General features: G+C 39.7%; 6 protein-coding genes across 6 annotated transcripts in view; 3 read left to right on the forward strand and 3 right to left on the reverse strand.

The window, feature by feature from the left end:
* Positions 1–12,594, reverse strand: part of LOC141443328 (chorion class CB protein PC404-like) — a 15,553-nt gene extending 2,959 nt beyond the window's left edge. Inside the window, exon 1 of the mRNA XM_074108566.1 lies at positions 12,509–12,594. Coding sequence (XP_073964667.1) covers positions 12,509–12,556 — 48 coding nt within the window. The 5' untranslated portion in view covers positions 12,557–12,594. The remainder of the gene's footprint in view (positions 1–12,508) is intronic.
* Positions 7,283–9,276, reverse strand: LOC141443331 (chorion class CB protein PC404-like). The gene is made up of 2 exons (XM_074108570.1): positions 9,166–9,276; positions 7,283–7,706 (listed from the first exon to the last, which is right to left on the reverse strand). The coding sequence occupies exons 1-2, from the start codon at positions 9,211–9,213 to the stop codon at positions 7,332–7,334; spliced, it is 423 nt and encodes a 140-aa protein (XP_073964671.1). The 5' UTR covers positions 9,214–9,276; the 3' UTR covers positions 7,283–7,331.
* LOC141443323 (uncharacterized) lies at positions 9,505–10,534 on the forward strand. Its single transcript, XM_074108560.1, has 2 exons — positions 9,505–9,613; positions 10,058–10,534. Exons 1-2 carry the CDS (start codon positions 9,563–9,565, stop codon positions 10,478–10,480), a joined length of 474 nt encoding a protein of 157 aa, XP_073964661.1. The 5' UTR covers positions 9,505–9,562; the 3' UTR covers positions 10,481–10,534.
* A 240-nt stretch (positions 12,595–12,834) lies between the features above and the next one.
* Positions 12,835–13,754, forward strand: LOC141443334 (uncharacterized). The gene is made up of 2 exons (XM_074108573.1): positions 12,835–12,922; positions 13,349–13,754. Exons 1-2 carry the CDS (start codon positions 12,872–12,874, stop codon positions 13,691–13,693), a joined length of 396 nt encoding a protein of 131 aa, XP_073964674.1. The 5' UTR covers positions 12,835–12,871; the 3' UTR covers positions 13,694–13,754.
* Positions 13,755–14,896: 1,142 nt separating this feature from the next.
* Positions 14,897–19,091, reverse strand: LOC141443330 (chorion class B protein PC10-like). Its single transcript, XM_074108569.1, has 2 exons — positions 18,986–19,091; positions 14,897–15,325 (listed from the first exon to the last, which is right to left on the reverse strand). The coding sequence occupies exons 1-2, from the start codon at positions 19,031–19,033 to the stop codon at positions 14,951–14,953; spliced, it is 423 nt and encodes a 140-aa protein (XP_073964670.1). The 5' UTR covers positions 19,034–19,091; the 3' UTR covers positions 14,897–14,950.
* A 230-nt stretch (positions 19,092–19,321) lies between these two features.
* On the forward strand, positions 19,322–21,793 carry LOC141443327 (uncharacterized). Its single transcript, XM_074108564.1, has 2 exons — positions 19,322–19,432; positions 21,353–21,793. Exons 1-2 carry the CDS (start codon positions 19,382–19,384, stop codon positions 21,740–21,742), a joined length of 441 nt encoding a protein of 146 aa, XP_073964665.1. The 5' UTR covers positions 19,322–19,381; the 3' UTR covers positions 21,743–21,793.
* Positions 21,794–23,442: the final 1,649 nt, after the last annotated feature.

Below are 23,442 nucleotides of genomic sequence, written 5' to 3' on the forward strand. Positions count from 1 at the left end.
CAGCGAGCCATCCACTTCGATTCTAGCGACGTACCCGGACACCGCGCACACACACACACACACACACAAACTTTTGCATTTATATAATTATGTAGGATTTATTCGACCCAACAACAATTTAATGCAATTAACACAATTACATCAGCTACATAATAATATATGGAGGCCCCGTCTCCTTATAATATGGCGTCTATTCCTCCTTAACGTTTCACCTGTAGCAATCTTACAATAAAAGACTTAAAATCTATTCTTTATGACCATGCTCGACATCCAAGTGCCATTATGCCAAACTTTTACATTTTGCCTGATACTAAATAGGTTTCTAGTCCCTCAAACATAGTAAGTAACATATTTTAATATCCACCGCATTTTTATGTATTTTTGGTAACAGCAATTTAGGAGAACAAGGAACTATGCTTCTAAGCTTTCTATTGTATAATATTCTGCGGGAGACCCTAGATCTGCACAAATTGGCGTATTTGCTTATTCTAAATGTGCCAAATCAAAGTCTGTACCATCTAATGTGGTCTTTTTCATTAATTGTTTGGCAGTCTGTGTAGCCCGTTCTGTTTGCCCGTTGGATTGGGCGTATCCCGGGGATGAAGTCACGTGCTGGAACTTCCAGTCTTTTGAAAACTGCTTAAAAAGGCCAGAGGAGAATTCTGGTCCATTGTCACTCATCACAACTTCTGGAATACCTTGTCTAGCGAATATCTTTTTCATTTTTTTAATTACATGACTATATTGTAATGACTGCAATTGAGATATTTCTATGAATTTACTATAATAATCAATTACTAGTAGGAACGACTTGGCATTACAATGAAAAATATCTGCCCCCACTTTACACCACGCGCGATGTACGCGGTACTTCATGTTGAATCATTCAGTGGCTCTTTGACAACGAGATAAGTAATCTAATAATTGCGTGTTTAAATTAGGCCAGTACATTATTTCACGGGCTCTTAATTTACATTTTTCTACGCCTAAATGGCCGGTGTGCACTTTGCGATTTCCTTTCCAAAAAATTACCGTAAGTACCTAAGTATACGAGAGCTCGTCTCTCACGTCCCAATACGGTTTTAAAATATCTTCTATTTCACTTTTATGCGTGGGCCACCCTTTTTTAATAATTTTAATTAATTTTGCATTTCTTCGTCATCTTTTGTGCATTTCTGTATTGTTATGAAATGTGAATCGGTTAACGGATTCGTGGTTGTGATTGCACAAACCTGCGCTTGCGCCTCGAGATAGTCACGCGCGTCGGACTTCTCGCTCGCGCCCGGTGCAACCGCCCGCGATAGTGTCTGCGATGAATAGAAACTTTCTTGGTTTATAAACAAGCCTAAAAGAGTAAGGTTGCAGTCGCAGCAACAATCTCTGTAAGCGAGCGGGTGCATTTGCTAATGGCTTATTTATAATGCTTATTGCTTATTTATTTGCTTATGATCTGTTTCTATTGTAATATAATTGCGGCCATAATAAATGTAAGAATAAAATCTTTCACAGGCGAAAACACAGGCAAATAATTCTTTCTCAATTTGAGCATATGATTGTTCCGCTTTTGATAGTGATTTCTGATGTGGATTTGTAGGGCAGGTTCCAAGTGACACACGGAGATATATCAACACTTCTTTTATTAGTTCAAATCACAAAATAATGAGGAGCGGTTTTGGGAGCGACGGTTCCGGCTCGGACGCCATGGGGGAGAGAGAGAGAGAGAGAGAGAGCGAACGAGACTGCAATACTTCCGTCTTTATTCGGAACATTTTCCCGGGCTTTTTTATTAAAAACTTAATATCTGAAGTTAGTTATACAAACTTAGGAATAGATCTCCAAACTTGTCTGTATCATTTCATTAAACTATACACAGTGCATATAAAAATGTGGGAACCAGTTCGTGAATGAAACGTAGCAGTAGTTTGTAGTTGCCTTTATTGGCCAGCGAATTTGAAAAAAATGATACAAATCGTAAAAATTGCGTTAGATAGAAAAATACAATAAACACACACGTCTGTTTACGTTCTTCGTCATATACGTCGTCAACTGCCTTATCATCTCATTTGTTCTTCGCTCAAACTCAGTATTCATTCTTCGTTCCAATTCAAACGTACATCATCTCATCACGCTTCAATACACAAATACCACACTCCACATATATTGAACAAAATTAACATGAAATTCTAAATAATTAATTACTTCCTTTAAAATAAGCAATGTCTTTAATGCAGGGTAGCACTTACATATAAAATAAAACATATGAACAGTATTTATACTGATCCAATGCTAGGTAACAAAATAAGCTTATGAAGAGGCCTTGTGTACTCGCCCTTAGCAGTCTTTATTAGCACAGATCTTACTAAACCATCCTAAGAATTTACATTTACTGCTATTAGTTTTCCTAGTGGCCAACAGGAGGGCGGAGTAGCATCTTCTTTAACAATTATGTCGTGTCACCTACTTTTATTTATTATTATTTTAAGTTTGCTCTACTTTGTAACCACTTATTTCTAGGTAGTAACTCAGAAATATAATTCCTATAGAGCTGTTTCCAAATTCTTTGTCTTATTTGCGTTATCTTCTGGTACATATTTAATCTTTTATAATTCATATCTAACATGTAAGGTTCAGGTAAATCAGTAATTGCACACCCTATCGCAAAATGCGAAGGTGTGAGGTATTCCAAATCGTTTGGTGAATCTGAAATGGAACAAAGCGGCCTCGAATTTAGAATTCCTTCCACCTGCACAAGTAGGTTAATTTAGCATTGCAGAGCTGTCGTTTTAACAAAGCTTTTACTGACTTAATTCCGGCCTCGTATAAACCTCCCATGTGGCTAGCTAATGGAATCGTAAACTTCCATTGAATATTATTCATAGCGCAATAGTTTACAATATCAGAATAGGAAGTATCATTCTTAAACATTTAATTAAGTTCAGCCAATTCATGATTAGCGCCTTTAAACCTATTTCGAACCCGGAACCTCAAGCTTCGTAGTCAGGTTCTCTAACCCCTTGGCCATCTGGTCGTCAAATAATACTATGGACTGAAGATTTGGCATACTTACTGGTGAATATTGTCTATGTAATAATCTGGCAGTAATATCCTGGTAGTCCGGCCAGGATCGTCTTCGTAAGAAGGAACTCCTTAAAAATTAAGAGCACACACAAGAATCTTTGCATGATTATTCAATTTCAAAGACAATGCGTTTATATGATAGATATCACCTGATACTGCAGCCAGAGTCTTGAGGGAACTCCTCAAAAGTTGATAGCACAGATACGAAATTTTACATGTATGTTCTGATAATACCTACACATGACTTGATGAGAGACTAAAATATGAACTAAAAAGATTTAACAAAAATATTTTTTAAACAAGCACTTTATGCTCTAAAAAACGAAAATAAAAATTAAGTGCCTACGCCGAACCAATCAACTCATTAAATACTTACGTAACACAATTTTTATCTATACATAACTAAACATTAAAGTGACTGACAGACAACGCATAACCTACACTACTGGTGAGATTTTAAAATTTACATACATGTAGGTAAAGTATCATAGAAGTGCACTAAGGAAGGATTTATCGAAATTTCCATGGGATACGAAAATATCTAATCTATTTTTGTTTATTCGTTTCTTGGGGGTAATCTCTGAAAATACTGAGCTGATTAAAAAAATACTTTCACCAATAGAAAAACAACAGTATCCCTGATTGCCATAGGCTACTTTTTCTTGAAGAAAATGCAAAATTTCCGTGGAATAAAAATTAATTCAACTTCGGGGCTGATTGTTAAAATTCTTTCAATAATAGAAAGCTACAATGCCTCTGATTTAAATAGATCCAAACAGTTTAACATGTCCCACGGGAATTTAACAATTTCGCTGGAAAAAAGTAGCCTATGTCAATAAAAAACAGTGCAGCTTTCTAAAAAAAAAACCTATTATTATTATTAGACCCATTAAAAAGATTTTTTGATAGGCCTAATTGTGTAGAAGTCAGTTATTTCTATATCCTGCGAGAATTTAGCATTTTCCCGATGTAGTAGGCAGCCAATGTTAGTCAAGAATTGTAGCTTCCTGTCAGTGAAAATTTTCTTTCAAACCGATCTAAAGAGTTCTATCTATCCCGCGGGAACTTTACTATTTGCCTGGATAAAAGAAGCCTGTTTCAATTCAATCAGGGACAGGTAGCTTTCTATAGAATTCGGGGTTTTGCTTATTTGCAGAATTATTGTTTGCCAAATGTTTCATTTTCCATTTCTCAATTTTCTCCGAAACCAAAAATATTTCTCAGTTTATTTTTTATATTTTTGCACAGTTGTAATTTTGAGGTTATTTTCACGCCCTAAAATTTTACTAAGTATACACCATCATTGAAAATGGCAATAATCCTCAATTCACAAATACCGAGATTGCTTGTTTAGGGGTTTCTAAAGTAAATTACCAAAAAAAATACTTTAATCCCTAGATACTAATAAGGAGCTTTAGTCCCGACATGCAGAGACTAAAGTAACATTTTAAGAGCATGAGAAGCGTAAAAAAATTACCTTAAGGCTCGTCTACTCCTGACAACTGCTACTGTAATACAAAAAACAAAAATAATTGAAAAAGCTTAATAACTTTCAATTTAATAGATTTCGTAGTCGCTGAATCTTATTAACATGAATTAATATTAATGTACAGTTAGGTATAGTAAACTACTAAATAATTGATGACACATTAACATATACTATATACAAGGTCTTCGAGAGTAGATTCGATTAGACCATGTTTTAAACTAGGTTGTGTTTGTGTTTTTAAATCCCTTTTTTACTGTGTCCAGTATGAAAGTTACGACTGCAACAGGCGCCAATTAAATATTTTAGCGTGATCGCATAGGTGTAACTATTTCGATAATTTAATAGGTGGGTACTGTTCGTTTTGCTGTCAATGTGTGATTTTCTTCTAAAAACGTCAAAGAAACTGACAAATACATATTATGACTGTAGAGTTAGAAATGAAGTAGAATTACTGAAGAAATAATGAAGATATTCAAAAATAAATGAAATCAACTAACTTAAAATGAAAAAATATTTTTGGGGTGTCTGAGGTTTTCAGTTTTTAATTAACACCTTATAGTACGTTTGTTTGTACATAAGTCACAAAATAAGTTAGAAACTAAAGGTTAGACAGAAATAGTTATTTGTGCAACAAGAGAGCAAAGTTGTTTTTTGTTGCGAGTGTTGATTTTGAATCCCGAGTAAGCGAAGGATTCTATAATTGAATCACGAGCGTCAGCGAGTGATTCTAGGTTAGAATCCTGAGATCAGCAAGGGATTGAAATACACGAGATGCAAAAAAACTTTGGTCTCGTGTGACACATACAATTTTTCACCTCAGCAGCGAGAACAAATTTAAATGTAACATAAGAATAAAACCACATATACCTACCTGTTTACAAAACAAACACATTTTTTTAAAATAGAATCCGATTATTATCAAATATAATAATTACATTTAAAACCATAAAAAGAGTCCAGTAGCTACAATACAAATCGCATACTCATAACATGCAATCTTAACTTCTTGTACTAATGTCACACTTATTTTTTTAATACTGCATAAAGCCTCATCTCGGGGTAATTGAAAAGGTTGAACAATTAGACCTTTAAATATGATTTTTATTAAGATTTCTATTACATAAACATAAATAGATTTGTTAAAAAATAATTCAATTTAACAAATAATAATTATACTGTAGAGGCAGTATACGGATTTTTTTTTTATAAAAAAAAAAAACAAGAGAAGCGGCTTTCGTGCAACGAGGTTGCATACTTTATTAAAAGATCGGGAAAATTTACATTTTGGAAATATTTCGATATATTTTTAATACCAAAAATTTAATTTAAGTTTGTAATCGACAAATTTGATCCTATCTCTTGCTTTTTTCGAGTTGAAGTGAAATGACAGATCAAAGTAAAGTTCAAATATTTGGAATTCAGTGAGTAGACCCAACACTGTACTCAGCATTTAAAAAAAATAATTAAAAAGTTACTTTGTCTCACGGAGTGAGCAAAATGCGATTTTGCTCACTGATTTCTCATAGCAAAACCTGCCTGTTTGAGCTGCTGAGGTGAAAAATAAATATTAAAATGATGTGACGTCACACGAAAGTAGCGTCATACCCACTGCATGAGCAAACTTTTTAGACAGATGCATAGGGTTTTTAAAAAAATCCCTGTAAATTCAATTTCCAACCGAATCATATTCCTTCTTTTTTTAAGAAGAAGAAGAGATTTTTTTTTCGCTAAATATTGGCTGTAGTTTTAGATTTTAGTAACAATACCTACATAAGTTTGGATATGGCAAATTCAGGAGTTGTCACATACCGTATTTGCTTTCTATCTTAATACCTTTTAACTACACGCTTTCGAATTCTTCGCACACAGTATTTTATTTAGCTGGACGAGGGTCGCCGACATAGCCAAGCGAATCATCTTGTTGAAGTGGCTATGGTCAAGCTAACTATAGCACGGAGAACAGATGGCCGTTGGGTGCGAAAAGTTTCGAATGGAGACCGCGGGCGGATCGGCAAGCGCAGCGTACGACGTCCACCAACAAGATAGACGGATGACCTGGTTAAAACCGTGGATTCACGGTGGACGTTGGCCACTTCCAACCGAAGCAACTGAAGGTGAACGAGGAAGCCTATATCCAAAGTAACAGTGGACATCCTACGGGTGATGTGATAATGATGATGAAGAAATGAATCAGACTAACCGAGACAGTTATTTAAGGAGTAAATTTGTGGGGTAAGGCAGATTACGTCTCGCAAATTAATAAACATAGACGTAGCTTGAAATATTGGCTAAGCAGCATGCGCTAAGGTTGCTAGTTGCTAGGTAGGAAGCACTTGCATTAATAACGTATGTTGACGATATGGTGCAAAATCATTTCAATTAGTTATGTACCTATGTGTACCCAAATAGCTATAGTTTATGTTTTGCAAAACCACGAAATATTTAAACTGCCTTGTTTTCTACTTAAATCTACTAATATGCCCGTGCCTTTTGTTAATTTAGTTTGAGTACAAGGTTCGTGACCCCGTTCGTCACTAACAACCATTATTTAAATAATTATTCTGAAGACAGGAACACGTGTGGAATTATTGATTTTACACTTATTTGTAACAAAACTCAAAGTCAAGTTCAAAAGAACATTTAAGGATATATTTTATTTGTTCAAATAACTTAAAAAAATCTACCGGCCAAGTTATGAAAAACAAAAAAATCAGGTAGGTAGTCAGCAAGATTTATTACGCGTCTTATCGTTAAATAAAACAATCTAATAACGTTTTCCACAGCCGCAACCGCCAAGCTGAGATGAGGTAAGACCTGAGTTGGAAGCAGCATTGTTGCCGTAGGGGTTTCCTATCTCTTGAGTAATGGCGATGCTACCATCCCCGCAGCCGTAAGAGACAGCGGCCGAGCCAGCGGTCGGGAACTGGCCGTCGAAGGCCACGGCGCTCAGGAACGGCAGCGAGCCGCTGAGGCCCAGGTCTCCGGCCAGAGCCAGGTCGGTGGCGACGGCGATGCCGGCGGGCGCGATGGGGCCCACGCTGGTCACGATCAGGGAGCCACCGTTGTTGGACACGGAAACGGTGTTACCGCAGCTGGGTTGAGGGATGCTGATTCTGCCGCAGGATTGGCCAGCAATGGACTGAAGTTAAAGAAAAAAATAAAATCTTTCTGTCCTTAAAAATAATGGTTATGTGTCGTGTGCGTATTCCGAAATTTATAAATCTGATTTGAATTCTAATACAGGCTTGTTTTTATTTTAACAAAAATTCTAACATGCGCTGAAACGATGACGCGAAATCGATTAAAATCTGACAGCTTTGGCTTTTTAAATAGAGACATGAGGGGTATGTATTATAAGACCGACAAATCATAATACCTACAGTTGAAATGTCGACGCATAACACATCGAAATTCAGAATACCGAATGTACAAAATACCGACAACCGATACACCGAAGGTCGAAATATCTATTTTTAAATGACCGAAAGTACAAAATCCCGAAAATGGGGTATGTATTATAATACCGAAAAATCATATTACCTACAGTCGAAATATCGACACTTAACAAATCGAAATTCAGAATACCGAAAGTACAAAATACCGAAAGAAAAAAAAAGGTTGATATGTGCGAGCGAGCGAAGCGAGCGAGCAAGACGGTTCGAGGCAAAAGCGACTTGGATAGGTTAGGTTCAGAAGGCTAAGGTGCCTTAGCCTTCGATGTTAGGTTTTTTTATAGCAGCCCGGATAATATTGCTTCACAAATGATCTTTGCTGTTGAATCTTATCCAACCTACTTTCTTAGTGGCAGTTAAGTATCTTGCCTGCTATAAAAAAAAAACCTAACATCGAAGGCTAAGGCGGACCTAACCTATCCGAGTCGCTTCTGCTGCGAACCTTCTTGCTCGCTCGCTTCGCTCGCTCGCACAAATCTTTTTCTGCTATATTTGTTTCGTCTTTGGTATAACGGCAGTTTCGGTATTTTGATTTTCGATATATTGATTGTCGATTATTTTACTTGTAGTGATTATGACTGTTCGGCATTATGAGTTTTCGACCTTTCGAGTGTAGGTATTTTGATCTTCGGGATGGTAGTCTTCGGGTTTTAGGCTGCCGGTCAAATGTACTTTCGGGATTTCAAACTTTCGGTCATATATCCATTCGACGTTTTAATATTCGGCCTTCCGTCCATAGGTCTTGTGAAATTCGGTCTTTCGTTTATCGGTATTATAATACATACCCGACATGAGAAAGTTCTGTTTAAAAGTAAAAGATGTCCTCTCAGATTATACGTTCTATAAACTAAAACCACTGCGAGACATACACTCGTATATAATATAGACACACAGATGATTATGATGATGATACGCAGATTACTCACGCTAAAATATAAATAATAGTCAGCGGTGCCGTCATCGAAACCGATGTGGAGGACTACAGTATATATATTAATATTCTAACGAGATATGACTTACAAACATGTTCCAAACCAAGCGGAAGAAAGCACAGATCGGTTTGAAATGTCGTGGCATATCTTGAATAAGACTTTTATGACCCTATGTATTTCAACATTTTTATATTTATTCGTATTGATTTAATACCTGAACCAGGAACGCAGCCGCGCACAGAACGACGATTTGAAAAGACATTTTCAAGTTCCTTAGTTTGGTAACAAACGTAGAATGACTTCCAGATGCCGTACCTAAAGTTATATACTGACAGAGAAAGTACACACCACAATTAATTTCACAAGGCTAATGTAATTAATTTGATAATTCCTTTAGAGGGTTGGTACAGAGCAGATGCACGTGTTTAATCATAAGCCGATAAGAACTGTATACGAGTGCCTCAATTAATAATGAGTTGCCTATATGTGTTATTAGTTTCGTAAATCTGACCTATTTGTTAATTATGAGTTCCAGCGATTGGTATAAATGGACAACTAAGGTTTGTCAAATTAGTCTTACTTCTTTCGAGAAACAAGGAACTTTATTGACAATGTCTCCCTTCGTCGTCCTCGCTCTGTTCGCCCAGGCTTGCCTGATCCAGGTAAATATAATAATGTAGCTTAACATTATTTGTGTTTGCGTTTGCACATTTAACTTGTCAAATGGTCCCCCTAACTAAAAGGTTAAGAAAAAAAAAAAAATGTTTATTGCCAAAAAACTTAAAATAAATAAATAAAAGAAAAAATACCGTAGTTTGCTAAAGGTTTGGCAATGGGTACCAGTCTCAGCTTGTGCTGGGCTCATTAGCTCAGCGTTGAACCGCTGCTTCAGTTTTTTTTAGTCAAAATTATTAGTGCTGGTGTATTTCGCGCGGCTACTAGATACCTGGATGTATTTCTCGAGGACTGGCTTTAGGCTGTTTTATGATCGGGAGAAATAGAGGGCATGGGGGGGAGGCCATTGCCCAGCAGTGGGATATCAATCTAGGCTAGATATGCACCTAGTGTCTGAGTTCTGGATATTTCACGGGTTGTTTCTTTTCCAGTCTGTGATGAGCCAGCAGTGCGGTTGCGGCCAGTCCTCCTATCAGGGCAATGCTGGACTCAACTACGGTAACATTGGTGTCTCCAGCCTGAGCAATGCTGGATTCAACCAGGGTAGCATTGGCTGCTCCAACTATGGTGGTTCTGGTCTTAGCCTGGGCAACATTGGCCTGTCCAACTTTGGCAGCAACAGTGGTGTGTCCAGCCAGGGCAGCCAGGTCCTCAGTTCGGTCAGCTCCGCGTCGTACGGCTCGTACGGCGGCGTGGGCACCGGGCAGGTGGGCGTGGCGGGCGACATCGGCGTGGGCGGGAACACCGTCGTCGTCGGCTCCGTGCCGGTGCTCGGCTCCGTCGACTTCAGCGGCACCGTGCCCGCCTCCGGCTCCGTCTCCATCTCCGGACAGTGTGGTTGCGGGTGCCAATAAATCAAAACTACAATAGGTTTGCCTCGAAACAATAAAACGTATTTTGAAACATTATTTGTGTTTATCTTTGAATCATTAGTTACAGTTATTTAGTTGTGATTTTAATCTATACTACTTATACATATAACGCAATTAGACACTTTTTGCTGATGTTATATGTATGAGGAGAACGATAACTCATAATATATATAAATACTAGCTTTTGGCCACGGCTTCTCCGCGTAGAATGCGGTTATCGCTATCCCGCGGGAACTGTGCAATTTTCCCGTATGAAAACTACGAGTATACTATGTCCTTCCCCGGGACTCAAACTATTTGTTTACCGAATTTCATCTAAATCGGTTCTGCGGTTTAGACGTGATGAAGTAACAAACAATAAATAAACAGACTTACAAACTTTCGTATTTATTTATACTAGGTATTTAGTGGGATGTGTTAAAAGTAAGTACAAGTGGAAAAAGCAAAATAAGCTAAATGCAGCATAATGTAGGTCAGTGAAGATTACCTATGTAATTTGTTGAGTTGAGTTGTGGTACGTGATTTCAATTATAGTGAATTAAACATACGTACTTTTTATCCCGATATTCCCACGGGATAGGGATATAATCTTGAAATTTCAACCGCTGGGTTTAGAGTCTTGAAATTTTGGACTGTTATTCTTAACACAACCTTAATGAAGACCACGATATAAATTTTGGGAATTCCCAGGGGAATTTTATAAAATTCCGGAATTCCAAATTACTATATTGAATAGGTTACACGTGCAAAGCCGCGGGTAAACTCTAGTTATTTTTTCTATTTGGGTATCAACTGCCGAAGAGAAGAAATCATAACATGTCAACGTGTTTTGTTCTCTTTTACAAGGAGTTATAAAATACTTCCTCTAAGTTCTATCATAACTCCTTTACTAGCACTTCAATCCTTCTATGGAATTCTCTTCCCCTAGATGCGAGGAAAGCTAAATCTCTTCCTATTTTCAAAAATCTCGTCAAGGCTCACTTCTTGACACTGCCTTCTTAACTCTGTTCTCAGTCTTTCTGTGTTTATTTATTTTATTTCCTAATTTCTTATCCTTTTCTCCCATTACGCTATTTATTCCCATTATATTGCTATTTTATGTTAGTAGTATATTTATTGTATAAGTACCTATTGTATGTATGTAAATATTTATATAATTATATCATTTGTATTTAATTTAATATTATTGATTTTTTCTTTGTTCTTGTTTTCTGTTTCTGTTTTCGCCACCTACTTTTGTTTGATATAACCATAAGTTCTTGTACCCAAATGGTTTTCTGGAAGAGATCGCTTTTAAGCCATAGGACCGCCTATTATCTACCCTGAATCTAAGTGTTTATATTATAAGTTTTTTGTATTGATTTGTGGTGTGCAATAAAGATATTTGTATTGTATTGTACTGGCTATGAGATGTGCGAAAAAAAATCACTACTTTTCAAATCAAAAGTTATATATTCTGTCTTTCAAAGCTGTTAAGTTTTAGGTTAGTATTTATCTGCTTCCACAAAACAATTTAATAACGTTTGCCGCAACCGCAACCGCCAAGCTGAGATGCGGTAAGACCGCCGGAGGCAGCATTGTTGCCGTAGGGGTTGCCAGTCTCTTGAGTGATGGCGATGGTACCATCCCCACAGCCGTAGGAGACGGAACCCGAGCCACTAGTGGGGAACTGGCCGTCGAAGGCCACGGCGCTCAGGAATGGCAGGCCGCCGCTAACAGCTAATTCTCCATACAGATCCAGTGCGGAGGCGACGGAGATGCCGGAGGGAACGACGGGGCCCACACTAGTCACGATGAGGGAGCCTCCGTTGTTGGAGACAGATGAAGAACCGCCGGAGATGGCTCCCCGAGCCGCAGCTTGGTACGTTGATACGACGACAGTTCTGTCCAGAGATAGACTGCAAGAGAACAACATTATTACCCGTACTAGAATCAATACCTACATAACAAAGAATATCATTCATAATAGCTGCCCTAGTTAAAAACAAAAGAAGGAGTCGAAATTATTACCTGGATGAAGAGAACAGAAACAAAGAAGAAGGCAGCTTTGAACACCATTTTGGTAGTTTCTTGGTGTTTGTTTCACTCTGGAATGATCCTTCCACATTCTAACCCCGTTTTATATGAAACCTTTTAACTTGTCAAAAATTCCAGTCATATCAGTAAACAATAGTCTTTGTTCAAGGTTGGTGATTGACCACGTCTCATTTATATCAAAAACTACCCTATCTTAATAACTAGACCACCTGAAACTTTAACAATGTTATCATTTTTTTTGTTTTCGCCCTCCAAGGCTACTTCATTTGTATAAAAACCTTGGACTGTCATCTTATTAGTACCTGCAGTTGCTACAACACACAACAAACTTTCAACATGTCTCCCTTCACCGTTTTAGCACTTTGCATCCAGGCCTGCTTGATCCAGGTAAACTATTTTTTTTTATTGTTGTATTTTTAACCAGCGGCATGTATGTGTCGAAGGCCAATCGTAACATTTGCCAGATCTCGAAATTCCTAGGCATATCGTGAAATGCCGCCATTTCATGAATTGGCTAAAAGTTGACCAGGCATATCACGATGTTCCTGAGAAACAATACGGCAGATCGATTAGATCGCATTTGTCGATATTCCTAGCTCTATACCAGTGTGGTTAGTGTTCATTGTGATCACGACGCACGAGCCGAGCGCGCGAAGCGAGCGTGCCGCGGCAGCGGCCGGTGAAGTGCCAGAACCGATACGGCGGCATTTCATGATATGCCTAGTAATTTCATGATCTGTCTAAACTGCAGGCCAAATTATGAAATGCCGGCGTTTCATGATATGCCTAGGAATAAAATGTGTGTCTTTTCAGACTACTTTCGGGCAGGCGCTTTGCGGAGGCTCGCGTATCTTGAGCCTTGGCCGTGTCAGCCAGCCCACTATCAGGGTCAGTCAAGCTAACTCTTACCAGGCCAGCTCCACCGCCAGCTCCGGTTCTTACGGCAGCAGCCTCTCCAGCTCTGGCTATGGCAACAGCGGTGGCTACGGAGGACAAGGCACCGGCCAAGTGGGTTGTGCTGGCAACATTGACGCGAGCGGTACCACCGTCGTGACCGGTGCAGTGCCGGTGATCGGATCCGTGTCGTTCAGTGGCACGGCTCCCGCCTCCGGCTCCGTCTCCATAGCCGGGCAGTGTGGATGTGGCTGCTTATCATAATTTGCGGGAATCAAAGAGCCCTGCTTTCTTAAAGTGTTTTAATAAAGACATTTTACAAGGATACGAGTATTTGTGTTGATTCTTTTAATGCTTCATATCATAATTAAGACGACCTATACTTACCCATAATTAAGATGGCTAAGTGGTTATAGAGCCTGACTACGAAGCTTGATTGAGGTCCCGGGTTCGATTCTCGGCCGGGGCGGATATTTATATGAATAATACCTGCAAATGTTTGTTTTCGGGTCTTGGATGTTAGATATGTCTTTAAGTATGTATTTATCTATTTAGTTACTAAATTTTAGTAAGTTTATCCGTAGCCTAGTATCCATAGTACAAGCTTTGCTTAGTTTGGCACTAAGTCAATTGGTGTCAAGTGTCCCATGATACAATACAATTCAATAACTCTTTATTGCACACCAACACATAGCAAGCAGTACAGAAAACAGGAATATACACAGAGACTTTCTGAGGTAAGCAATAGGCGGGAGATGGAGGGGGGGGGGGTTATATTTATTTATATTTATTTTTATTAATTATTTGGTACCGACTGAAACTTCCTTTCTTTTTTCTTCACCATAACCGTCACCCTTCACCGTCACCTTCACCGTCTTTCGGCATTATGAATCCTTGTGAATGTATACATTCCAACGTGTACCTATTTGAAAATCACATTTCATGACAAAGAAAATACGAGTACAGCACGATCCGTAATCACTAATAGTACATTACTGTAGAAGCCGTGAAGTAGGGGGTCGCCGGCCAAGCAGATATAGACGGCCGAGCGTAGCGAGGCCGGATAGGGATGCGAGGCCGCCAAGCCCACGTTCCGGTCGAGGCTTGTATAGTGCTTTTCTCAAGCATGACATGAAATAAAATAAAAAAAACAAGAAATCAAGCTTAGTCTGGTAGCCCTGTTGCGTGTCGAGCTGGCTGCTGGCGGCGGACAAGGGCGGTGGTGCTGGGTGTGGGCGTCCGCCATGTCACAGAGCGCGCGTTGAATGAAACAAAAGACGGTCGCATTGCCGGCCAGCGGCCTGCAAAGTTGTATGAAATCTGTTTGCAGGCCGCTAGAGTGACCGCGCGCACGCAGCTGAGCCGCAGCGCCTGCAGCGCGATACTTCTCGGCCTATTATTTGTAACACAACGTCAATATTTCATGTTATGTTTCAGAAAAGGTACTTTAGACAATAAAAGTAAAAGTTGAGTGTGCCAAATTTATTAGGTACAGAACAGCATGCTGAGTTAAACAGTTTATTAACGACCGCATCCGCAGGTAGCGAGCTGGGACACGCTGAGACCTGACTGAGAGGTGGAGGCAGCGTTGTTTCCGCTAGGGTTGCCCATCTCCTGGATGATGGCGATGTTGCCGTTTCCGCAGCCGTAAGAGACGGCGGCCGAACCAGCGGTCGGGAACTGGCCGTCGAAGGCCACGGCGCTCAGGAACGGCAGCGTGCCGCTGAGCCCCAGGTCTCCGGCCAGAGCCAGGTCGGTGGCGACGGCGATGCCGGCGGGCGCGATGGGGCCCACGCTGGTCACGATCAGGGAGCCGCCGTTGTTGGACACGGAGACGGTGTTGCCGCAGCTGGGTGCTGGGATGCTGATTCTGCCGCAGGATTGGCCAGCGATAGACTGAAATAAAATGCCTCAATTACAAAGTGATACGAGTACCTACTTATTGACTAACGATGTAGTTTTGAGATGAGAGGTCAAATGAATGCAAAAAAAAATACCTTCTCAAGGCTCAAATTCTTAGAGAATGAATTACAAATAGGTGCCTAAAGTACAGAAAACAATACAATTAAATTTTGCGATATTCCCAAGAAATCCTTATGCAACGTGGACGAAGCGCGGGTCGAAGCTTCATCATCATTTCGACCTATTTACAGGCGTCTCAGAATGAGAAAGCATCGGCCATAATTCCCAAACGGGCTAAGTACGGATTGGGAACCTCGCACAAACCATAGACTTTCTTTGCAAGTATGTGCATACATTGAAAAAACATTAAGAAGCGCGTGCTTGAAAGGCCGAACTACTAATATCATAATCGGGTACGATATAGCTTGTGTTTGCAGAATTCCCCTTGAATAATCTAACCAACGAAAAGTTGGAAACCCCGAATGTCACTTTAAAGTTCAATATCTCTAAAACGGCTAAACCACTTTTGATAAAACATGTCTAAGAACCATTGCTAGAAAATATGCTTTCAAATAAATAAAAAACCGCATTCAAATCGGTCCACCCGTTAAAGAGCTACGGTACCACAGACAGACACACATAGCGGTCATATTTATAACACCCCTCTTTTTGCATCGGGGGTTAGAAATAAAATTTTAAAAAATTGTTTAAACAAGATGCGTTAGTTAAACCGTGGTGGCCGAGTGGTTTAACCTATGGCCACTCAGCAGAGGATTGCCGGATCGCACCTCAGTTTTCGATATTCATGTGCGAAATTACATTTGAAATTTACCACGAGCTTTACGGTGAAGGAAAACATCGTGAGGAAACCTGTGCAGGTTTCACCTGCGAAGCAATTCAATGGTGTGTGTGAAGTTCCCAATCCGCACTGCGCCCGCGTGGTAACTACGGCCCAAGCCCTCTCATTCCGAGAGGAGGCCTGTGCCCAGCAGTGAGACGTATATAGGCTGGGATGAAAATGCGTTAGTTACCAAAATGTTTTGAAGCATGCATGCCTAGTATTTGATAATTATAAAATAATGTAATGTGAATAAATTTACTATACAAAAAAAAATGCAATTTGTAAAATTACAGTCGAACAAATTGAATCATGTACGGTACGATTGAGGGACCTTAGTGCCACTAATCTCATGTTGACATCCCATATTTTTGACAAGAAAATCATAGTGAAATTGATTATTAAAAGGTTCAACGAGATTCGATTTGTAGCATTCGAACATGGCGGATGTAGACAATATCTAATTTTGGTATTTCTGTTTTCTTTGGCTAGTTGAAGTATAATTTTGATAGTGTTTTATGCGGCGATTAACCTTAACAGTGAACAGTGATCACAAAGTTCTATATTGCTCTCGTGTCTGACATTTTTAATGCGCAAGTTGTCTCCACGTGGTTTCTGGAATTTTACTATAAGGTTGCAAAAACTACAATCACCGTACAACGTCGCAAAGAGAGCTTACTTTGACACTGGCGAAATTGTCCTAAAATAGGACGAAAATGAAAAAAAAAGTTCAACCCTGGCCTGGTACATAAATCAGGTTGTTCGTCTGTACTTCTAGCTACGAGTATGTTTGGTATCCCTGCCTTGGGGCATTGTATGGACCTATTTTGTAAAGTTTCATACAGTTAGTTATGAATACTATGTTGTTGCGGTATTAGGGAGTTTAACGTTATTTTTTAACCCCCAAAGCAAAAATAGGGGTGTTATAAGTTTGACCGCTATGTGTGTATGTCTGTGGCGCCGTGCCTCTTGAACGGGTGGACCGATTTGAATGCGGTTTTTTTATTTGAAATCAGGTTTTCTAGCAATGGTTCTTGTACATGTTTTATCAAAATCGGTTTAGCCGTTTTTGAGATATTGAGCTTTGAAGTAACAAAGTCGGGGTTTTCCAAGTAAGTTGGTAAGGTTAGAGGTTATTTAATGTTGCAAGCAAAAAGAATAAAATTATTTATACTAAGTGCATGCATGCACTGCCTTTAAACGTGTGGGGATTTTAGACGACCATATGGCCTAGTGGTTAGAGAACCTGACTACTAAACTTGAGGTCCCGGGTTCGATTCCCGTGTCGGGGCAGATATTTGTATGAAAAATACGAATGTTTGTTCTCGGGTCTTGGGTGTTTAATGTGTATTTAAGTTTGTATCTATATCTATACAATTATATTTATCCGTTGCTTAGTACCCATAACACAAGCTTTGCTAAGCTTACTTTGGGACTAGGTCAATTGGTGTGAATTGTCCCGTGATATTTATTTATTTACTTATTTTATTTATTTACTTGAATATTATTGTTAACGATACTGAAAGCGAAGGGTTGACTGAGAATGCAGTTTTGTTTATTTTCAAAAATAAAAGAAATTTTCCATTCAGTGAAATGAACTTAGGCCTCCGTTACTGGCGCGGGTGCACTGCGCGAGCGCAGCCTGCGGGCGGGTGCAGGTCAATTTTATGCACGCGACGCGCGCAGTTAGCGCTGCTCATTTTAATAGTTCAATGCGTCCACTTGCTCCATGCAAACCGCGTCAGCTAGCATAGTTACCCCTCAGTTACCCAACCAGACACTACCATATTTCCTGCTCGCTCGCGCTGAGACTTCAAGCAGATCAACAGATTACTTTCTGCTTTTTAGGGTTCCGGAGCCAAAATGGCAAAAACGGCCTAGAACCCTTATAGTTTCGCCATGTCTGTCTGTCTATCCGTCCGCGACTTTGATCATGAAAGCTGTAATTTTGCACGGATATATATGTAAACTATGCCGACAAAATCGTGCAATATAAAAGTAAAAAAAAAATTTTTTAGGGTCCTCCCATAGACATAGTAGTTAAGTGGGGGTGTTTTTTTTTCTCATCCAACCCTATAGTGTGGGGTGTCGTTGGATAGGTCGACCAACCAAAACCATTAGGGGTTTGCGAAGATGATTTTTCGATGCAGTGATTTGTTTGCGAAATATTCAACTTTAAAGTGCAAAATTTGATTAAAATCGAGCCCCCCCCCCTCTAAAATCTAAACCGGTGGGTGGAAAAATTTGAAAAACTTCAGGATGGTAGTAAATATATCAAACTTACAAGGAAAACTATAACGGCTAAGTTTGCTTGAGAATTATTAGTAGTTTCAGAGTAAATAGAAGCCTAAGGTATAAAATATACCTAAACTTGGAAGATTCCGTATAAAATACGAAATCCTTAAAAAATATCACTTAATTTTTTCGTAATGGCCACGGAACCCTATCTTGGGCGTGTCCGACACGCTCTTGGCTGTTTTTTTGGAGTCAGTTAATTTCTCTTGCCATACCGTTTGCCATCAAATAATATAGAACCGTGCTGTTTTCAGGATTCTTTCTAAATGTCATCTTATATAGAACGCAATAGCTTAGGTTAGGTTAGTTTAATATCACTTCTGATGAAACTGTTACAGAAATTAATTATTTTACGACAAATGAAATTATGGAAAACGTTACATTATGGCATATGAAATTCGAGCAAACCATAGAGAACATTGGCGGGGCCTGGGCACTTGTCCAGAGTGCCCAGTAGGAAAAATTGGAATCTGTAAGATGGCATGTAGTTAAAAATGATAACCCTGATGATATATCAATACCTGAACCAGGAACGCAGCCGCGCACAGGAAGACGATTTGGAAAGACATTTTGAAGTTTCGTAGTTTGGTAACAAACGTAGAATGACATACTGAAACACTGGCTCAGTTTATATAGCAAACAATGAAGTATCTTCACCAATTTCTCAATAGCAAATTCATAATGTAATTTGATTATTGGAGGATTGGTACAGAACAGATGCAAGTGCAATATTATTTAGTCATACAGCAAGCGATAAGACGAGTTTTACCTAAACAAATTGAGGAATTATTGATAAAGTAAATATATTTCGCAAAGCTGACCTACCTATTTCTAAATACTACGTTGGTATAAAAGGACTACACAGTTTCTGTCAAATCATTCTTACTTCTTTCGAGAAACAAGAAACTTTATTGACAATGTCTCCCTTTGTCGTCCTCGCTCTCTTCGCCCAGGCTTGCCTGATCCAGGTAAACAAAATCAGTATTTTTATAGATATCTCATCATCATCATCATTGTACCTATCCATCGTAGGACGTACACTATTGGGCATAGGTTTCGATAGACCTCCAGCTGCTTCGGTTGGAAGTGGCCTGCAGCCACCGTGAACTCGTGACCGTGACTTTAACCGCAGGTCGTCTGTCCATCTCGTTGTTGGGCGTACTACGACGTCCTTAACGTTGACGTTATTGTATCTATTTGATGTATACCATTAATGTCCATAATAGCTTTTATAAAGATCCAAACTATCTAGGACAAGTAGATTATTGAGAGAGAGAGAGAAACATTTATTTACACATATTCGATACACATAAAAATACATTAGATACAAAAAAAATAACATCGAATAGTGTAAGGTGCCCCAAGGGCCTACGCTAGCTGATGTGATTTGTTATGAGCATTTTAAGAACTATGATGCTGCAGACAGACAGACAGACGTTGGTGTCAAACCTATAAAAACACTCATTTTGCGCTGGGGTTTAAAAAGTAGCTGAAATTTTAATCGATATTTTAATCGTAGTAAACAAAAAAAAACATTTACGTTACCTAAATAAATTCTTATAAAGCAATCTTTGAAGATCATTAAATAAGTGTAATACTTAGTCATTATGCAATTGTTAAATATATTGAACTCGTTTTTAAACGCGTGCATAAAAAACGTGACTAATCATCAAATACGTTACCAACTAAATGACCTACATGCCTAGAAAACGTAGGTATGTAACGGCAGGACAGTTAAAATCACGCATACAACATAATATAAACATAAAAATATCTAATTTAAATAAAATTAGGGTGTAATATTGTGGAGCAGGGCTACAATAGTGATCTCTCTTCAGATGTTATGCCTGGAGACCGAAGTCCGATGTCCGAAGGAAGAGCATCGAGTATAGTTAGTTGTATTTATCTATGCGTCCGAGTTGAGAAGCTTGGATGGCGCTATGCAGGATGTTGATTTTGCTCAGTAGATGGCGTAGGAGTTGCTACAATCTCACTATACCACTAATACCACTGTTTGTTTGGTTGTTACTTCATCACGTCTAAACCAATGTACCGATTTAGGTGAAAATCGGTATACAGACAGTCTGCGTCCCGGGGAAGGATAGTTTCCGCGTGACAGTGAAAGCCGAATCCTACGCGGACGGAGTCGCGGGTAACGGCTAGTTTTTAATAAATGACTGCTAAAATAGGAGTTAACCATTTCGACTGCTTCAATATGCTGCCACATTTTCCTTCAATTTCCTCATCTTCCCTCTTGTGTTACATTTTCTAGCAGTATACTTCTGTCATCACTATCGTGATGATGGTCTAATGGTGATCCAATCTGGGAGGGAGGCCTCTTCTTTTCCACCCTTGATGATCCTGTGTCTGAATCATTCAGTCTCGCCCCTGTGGCATCGTACGTCGTCCATTCAGAGTCTGCTATAATCTCTAGTGCCTGTTACGGGTTGTTATTCAAGGATTCAATCCTTTCCAGCTTATAGCAGCTATCGTCCGTATGACTAATATCTTTTTTTTTCGCCATGACTTCCATTTTAAACTTTTTACTTTTTTTTATTTTTTTATTCGACTGGATGGCAAACGAGCAAGTGGGTCTCCTGATGGTAAGAGATCACCACCGCCCATAAACACCTGCAACACCAGGGGTATTGCAGATGAGTTGTCAACCTAGAAGCCTAAGATGGGATACCTCAAGTGCCAGTAATTTCACCGGCTGTCTTACTCTCCACGCCGAAACACAACAGTGCAAGCACTGCTGCTTCACGGCAGGATTAGTGAGCAAGATGGTGGTAGCAATCCGGGCGGACCTTTCACAAGGTCCTACCACCTGCAAAACTCTTGAGAACTCTTGAAACTTCTTGAGAAGAATAAAAGATTTTTAATTTCAGTCCGTGATGAGCCAGCAGCAGTGTGGTTGCGGCCAGATCTCCTACGGCTACTCTCCGGCACCGAACAGCATTGGGTGCTCCAACATGGGGGGTTCTGGTCTTAGCCTGGGCAACATTGGCCTGGGCAACATTGGCCTGTCCAACCTTGGCAGCAACGTTGGTGTGTCCAGCCAGGGCAGCCAGGTTCTGAGCTCAGTCAGCTCCGCGTCGTACGGCTCATACGGCGGCGTGGGCACCGGGCAGGTGGGCGTGGCGGGCGACATCGGCGTGGGCGGGAACACCGTCGTCGTCGGCTCCGTGCCGGTGCTCGGCTCCGTCGACTTCAGCGGCACCGTGCCCGCCTCCGGCTCCGTCTCCATCTCCGGACAGTGCGGCTGCAGTTGCCAATAATTCATGACTTACTTTTACGCTGATAAAATACAACTATTTTGGTTTGAAACATTGTATGGTTTTACTAAATCCTATTTGATACGAGCAATTCAAGATAAGGCTTTCTTTCATTCAATCAAGTCAGTCTACAATGGTATCTAAATTTCAAGGCACTTTACCTGCCCTGTGCCGCTTTTATTGGTTCACTATTATGTTGCAGAAAATCGAATGTCATAATTTCGTTTCACATAACAACCTTGAGCAGAATCATCATATCACCGAATTACTTTTTTCGCATACTATCATTTCTCATAATTTTAGAAAGCAGAATATTAACATGGCATAATATCGATTAGAATAATATTTTTATGTCCAAATAATTATTACGCAGAAAGATATATTTCATAGTATTTAGTTTGCATAAGGATAAAAAGCAGAATAAAATTTTACTAAACATTACTTGTAATTAAATTACGGTTATTATTTAGCCTAACCCTTATTAGGAGCAGTAAGATTCTGGCGCTTCGCCAGCCGCTGCCGCGGCACCCTCGCTTCGCTCGCTCGGCTCGCGTGCTGTTGTAGCCGCAGTTATAACCTAACCCAACCAACTTATGTAGCTGCTGTTCTGTTCTGGCGCTACGCCTGCTGCTGTCACAGCACGCTTACTTTGCTGGCCTTAATTTAACCTTAAACCATTTTTACGGTAGCTGTTCGTTCTTTTAACCATGTCATTATGCCATGTTAAGGTCAGCAATATTTAAAACTTTATTGTCCAAACTAGTATTTCGCTTTGCCATTACGCCATATAAATATCGGCGATACTATTGTTCTGCTATTTAATATTCTGCAGAAGTATATTTGGCGATAAGAGTGTTTTGCCATTTAATATTCTGAGAAATGACTATTATTCGAACTGATAATAATGCGAAGTAATGATTATGCAAAAGTATCATTCGGCTAAAAAAAATTTTGTGATACCGGTTATGCGAAGTGTATTTCGGAGAATCGATATTATGCAAGGTAAAGGAACCCTCTTTTACTATATCATTCCAGCCGATTGTCGACCGAATGGTAATTTATATCATTTAACTAATGCTGCAGCTGACCCTCGACTCGACCAAATATTGGTCAAGTTTCTTCCGGCACATTCTTGACAATGATGGTAGTTTAAAAAAGTGACATGTAAAAGAGCCCTTTGCGTAGTTTAGGTACGTATGGAAAAAAATATATTTTTAGATGACACTGAAACTTGGTAGTAGGTATTAAGCCGGGTCCAGACGAGTGTAACGTGTAATGTAACATTACGTGTCATTTAGCGTCAACAGTGTGGACAAAAGAAAGCCGTGGTGGCCTAGTGGTTTGAACTATCGCCTCTCAAGCAGAGGGTCGTGGGTTCAAACCCCGGCTCGCACCTCTGAGTTTTTCGAAATTCATGTGCGGAATTACATTTGAAATTTACCACGAGCTTTGCGGTGAAGGAAAACATCGTGAGGAAACCTGCACAAATCTGCGAAGCAATTCAATGGTGTGTGTGAAGTTCCCAATCCGCACTGGGCCCGCGTGGGAACTATGGCCCAAGCCCTCTTGTTCTGAGAGGAGGCCTGTGCCCAGCAGTGGGACGTATATAGGCTGGGATGATGATGATGAGTGTGGACTGCACTGCAGGCGCCTTTGTGTTCGCGCGAAAAACCGACAGCCGATGGATCAACCGCGAGCGTTAC

The sequence above is a fragment of the Choristoneura fumiferana genome, chromosome 27 (genome assembly GCF_025370935.1).
Source record: "Choristoneura fumiferana chromosome 27, NRCan_CFum_1, whole genome shotgun sequence".
Taxonomy (NCBI): domain Eukaryota; kingdom Metazoa; phylum Arthropoda; class Insecta; order Lepidoptera; family Tortricidae; genus Choristoneura; species Choristoneura fumiferana.

What these genes read in the sequence shown, in the direction of transcription:
- LOC141443331 (XM_074108570.1), bottom strand. Translation starts at nt 9,213, where the DNA reads ATGTCTTTTCAAATCGTCGTTCTGTGCGCGGCTGCGTTCCTGGTTCAG. An exon ending in CGGCTGCGTTCCTGGTTCAG is followed by an intron (nt 7,707 to 9,165) that starts GTATTAAATCAA and finishes CTTTAACTTCAG; the next exon opens with TCCATTGCTGGCCAATCCTG.
- LOC141443323 (XM_074108560.1), top strand. Translation starts at nt 9,563, where the DNA reads ATGTCTCCCTTCGTCGTCCTCGCTCTGTTCGCCCAGGCTTGCCTGATC. An exon ending in CCCAGGCTTGCCTGATCCAG is followed by an intron (nt 9,614 to 10,057) that starts GTAAATATAATA and finishes TTTCTTTTCCAG; the next exon opens with TCTGTGATGAGCCAGCAGTG.
- LOC141443334 (XM_074108573.1), top strand. Translation starts at nt 12,872, where the DNA reads ATGTCTCCCTTCACCGTTTTAGCACTTTGCATCCAGGCCTGCTTGATC. An exon ending in TCCAGGCCTGCTTGATCCAG is followed by an intron (nt 12,923 to 13,348) that starts GTAAACTATTTT and finishes GTGTCTTTTCAG; the next exon opens with ACTACTTTCGGGCAGGCGCT.
- LOC141443330 (XM_074108569.1), bottom strand. Translation starts at nt 19,033, where the DNA reads ATGTCTTTCCAAATCGTCTTCCTGTGCGCGGCTGCGTTCCTGGTTCAG. An exon ending in CGGCTGCGTTCCTGGTTCAG is followed by an intron (nt 15,326 to 18,985) that starts GTATTGATATAT and finishes ATTTTATTTCAG; the next exon opens with TCTATCGCTGGCCAATCCTG.
- LOC141443327 (XM_074108564.1), top strand. Translation starts at nt 19,382, where the DNA reads ATGTCTCCCTTTGTCGTCCTCGCTCTCTTCGCCCAGGCTTGCCTGATC. An exon ending in CCCAGGCTTGCCTGATCCAG is followed by an intron (nt 19,433 to 21,352) that starts GTAAACAAAATC and finishes TTTTAATTTCAG; the next exon opens with TCCGTGATGAGCCAGCAGCA.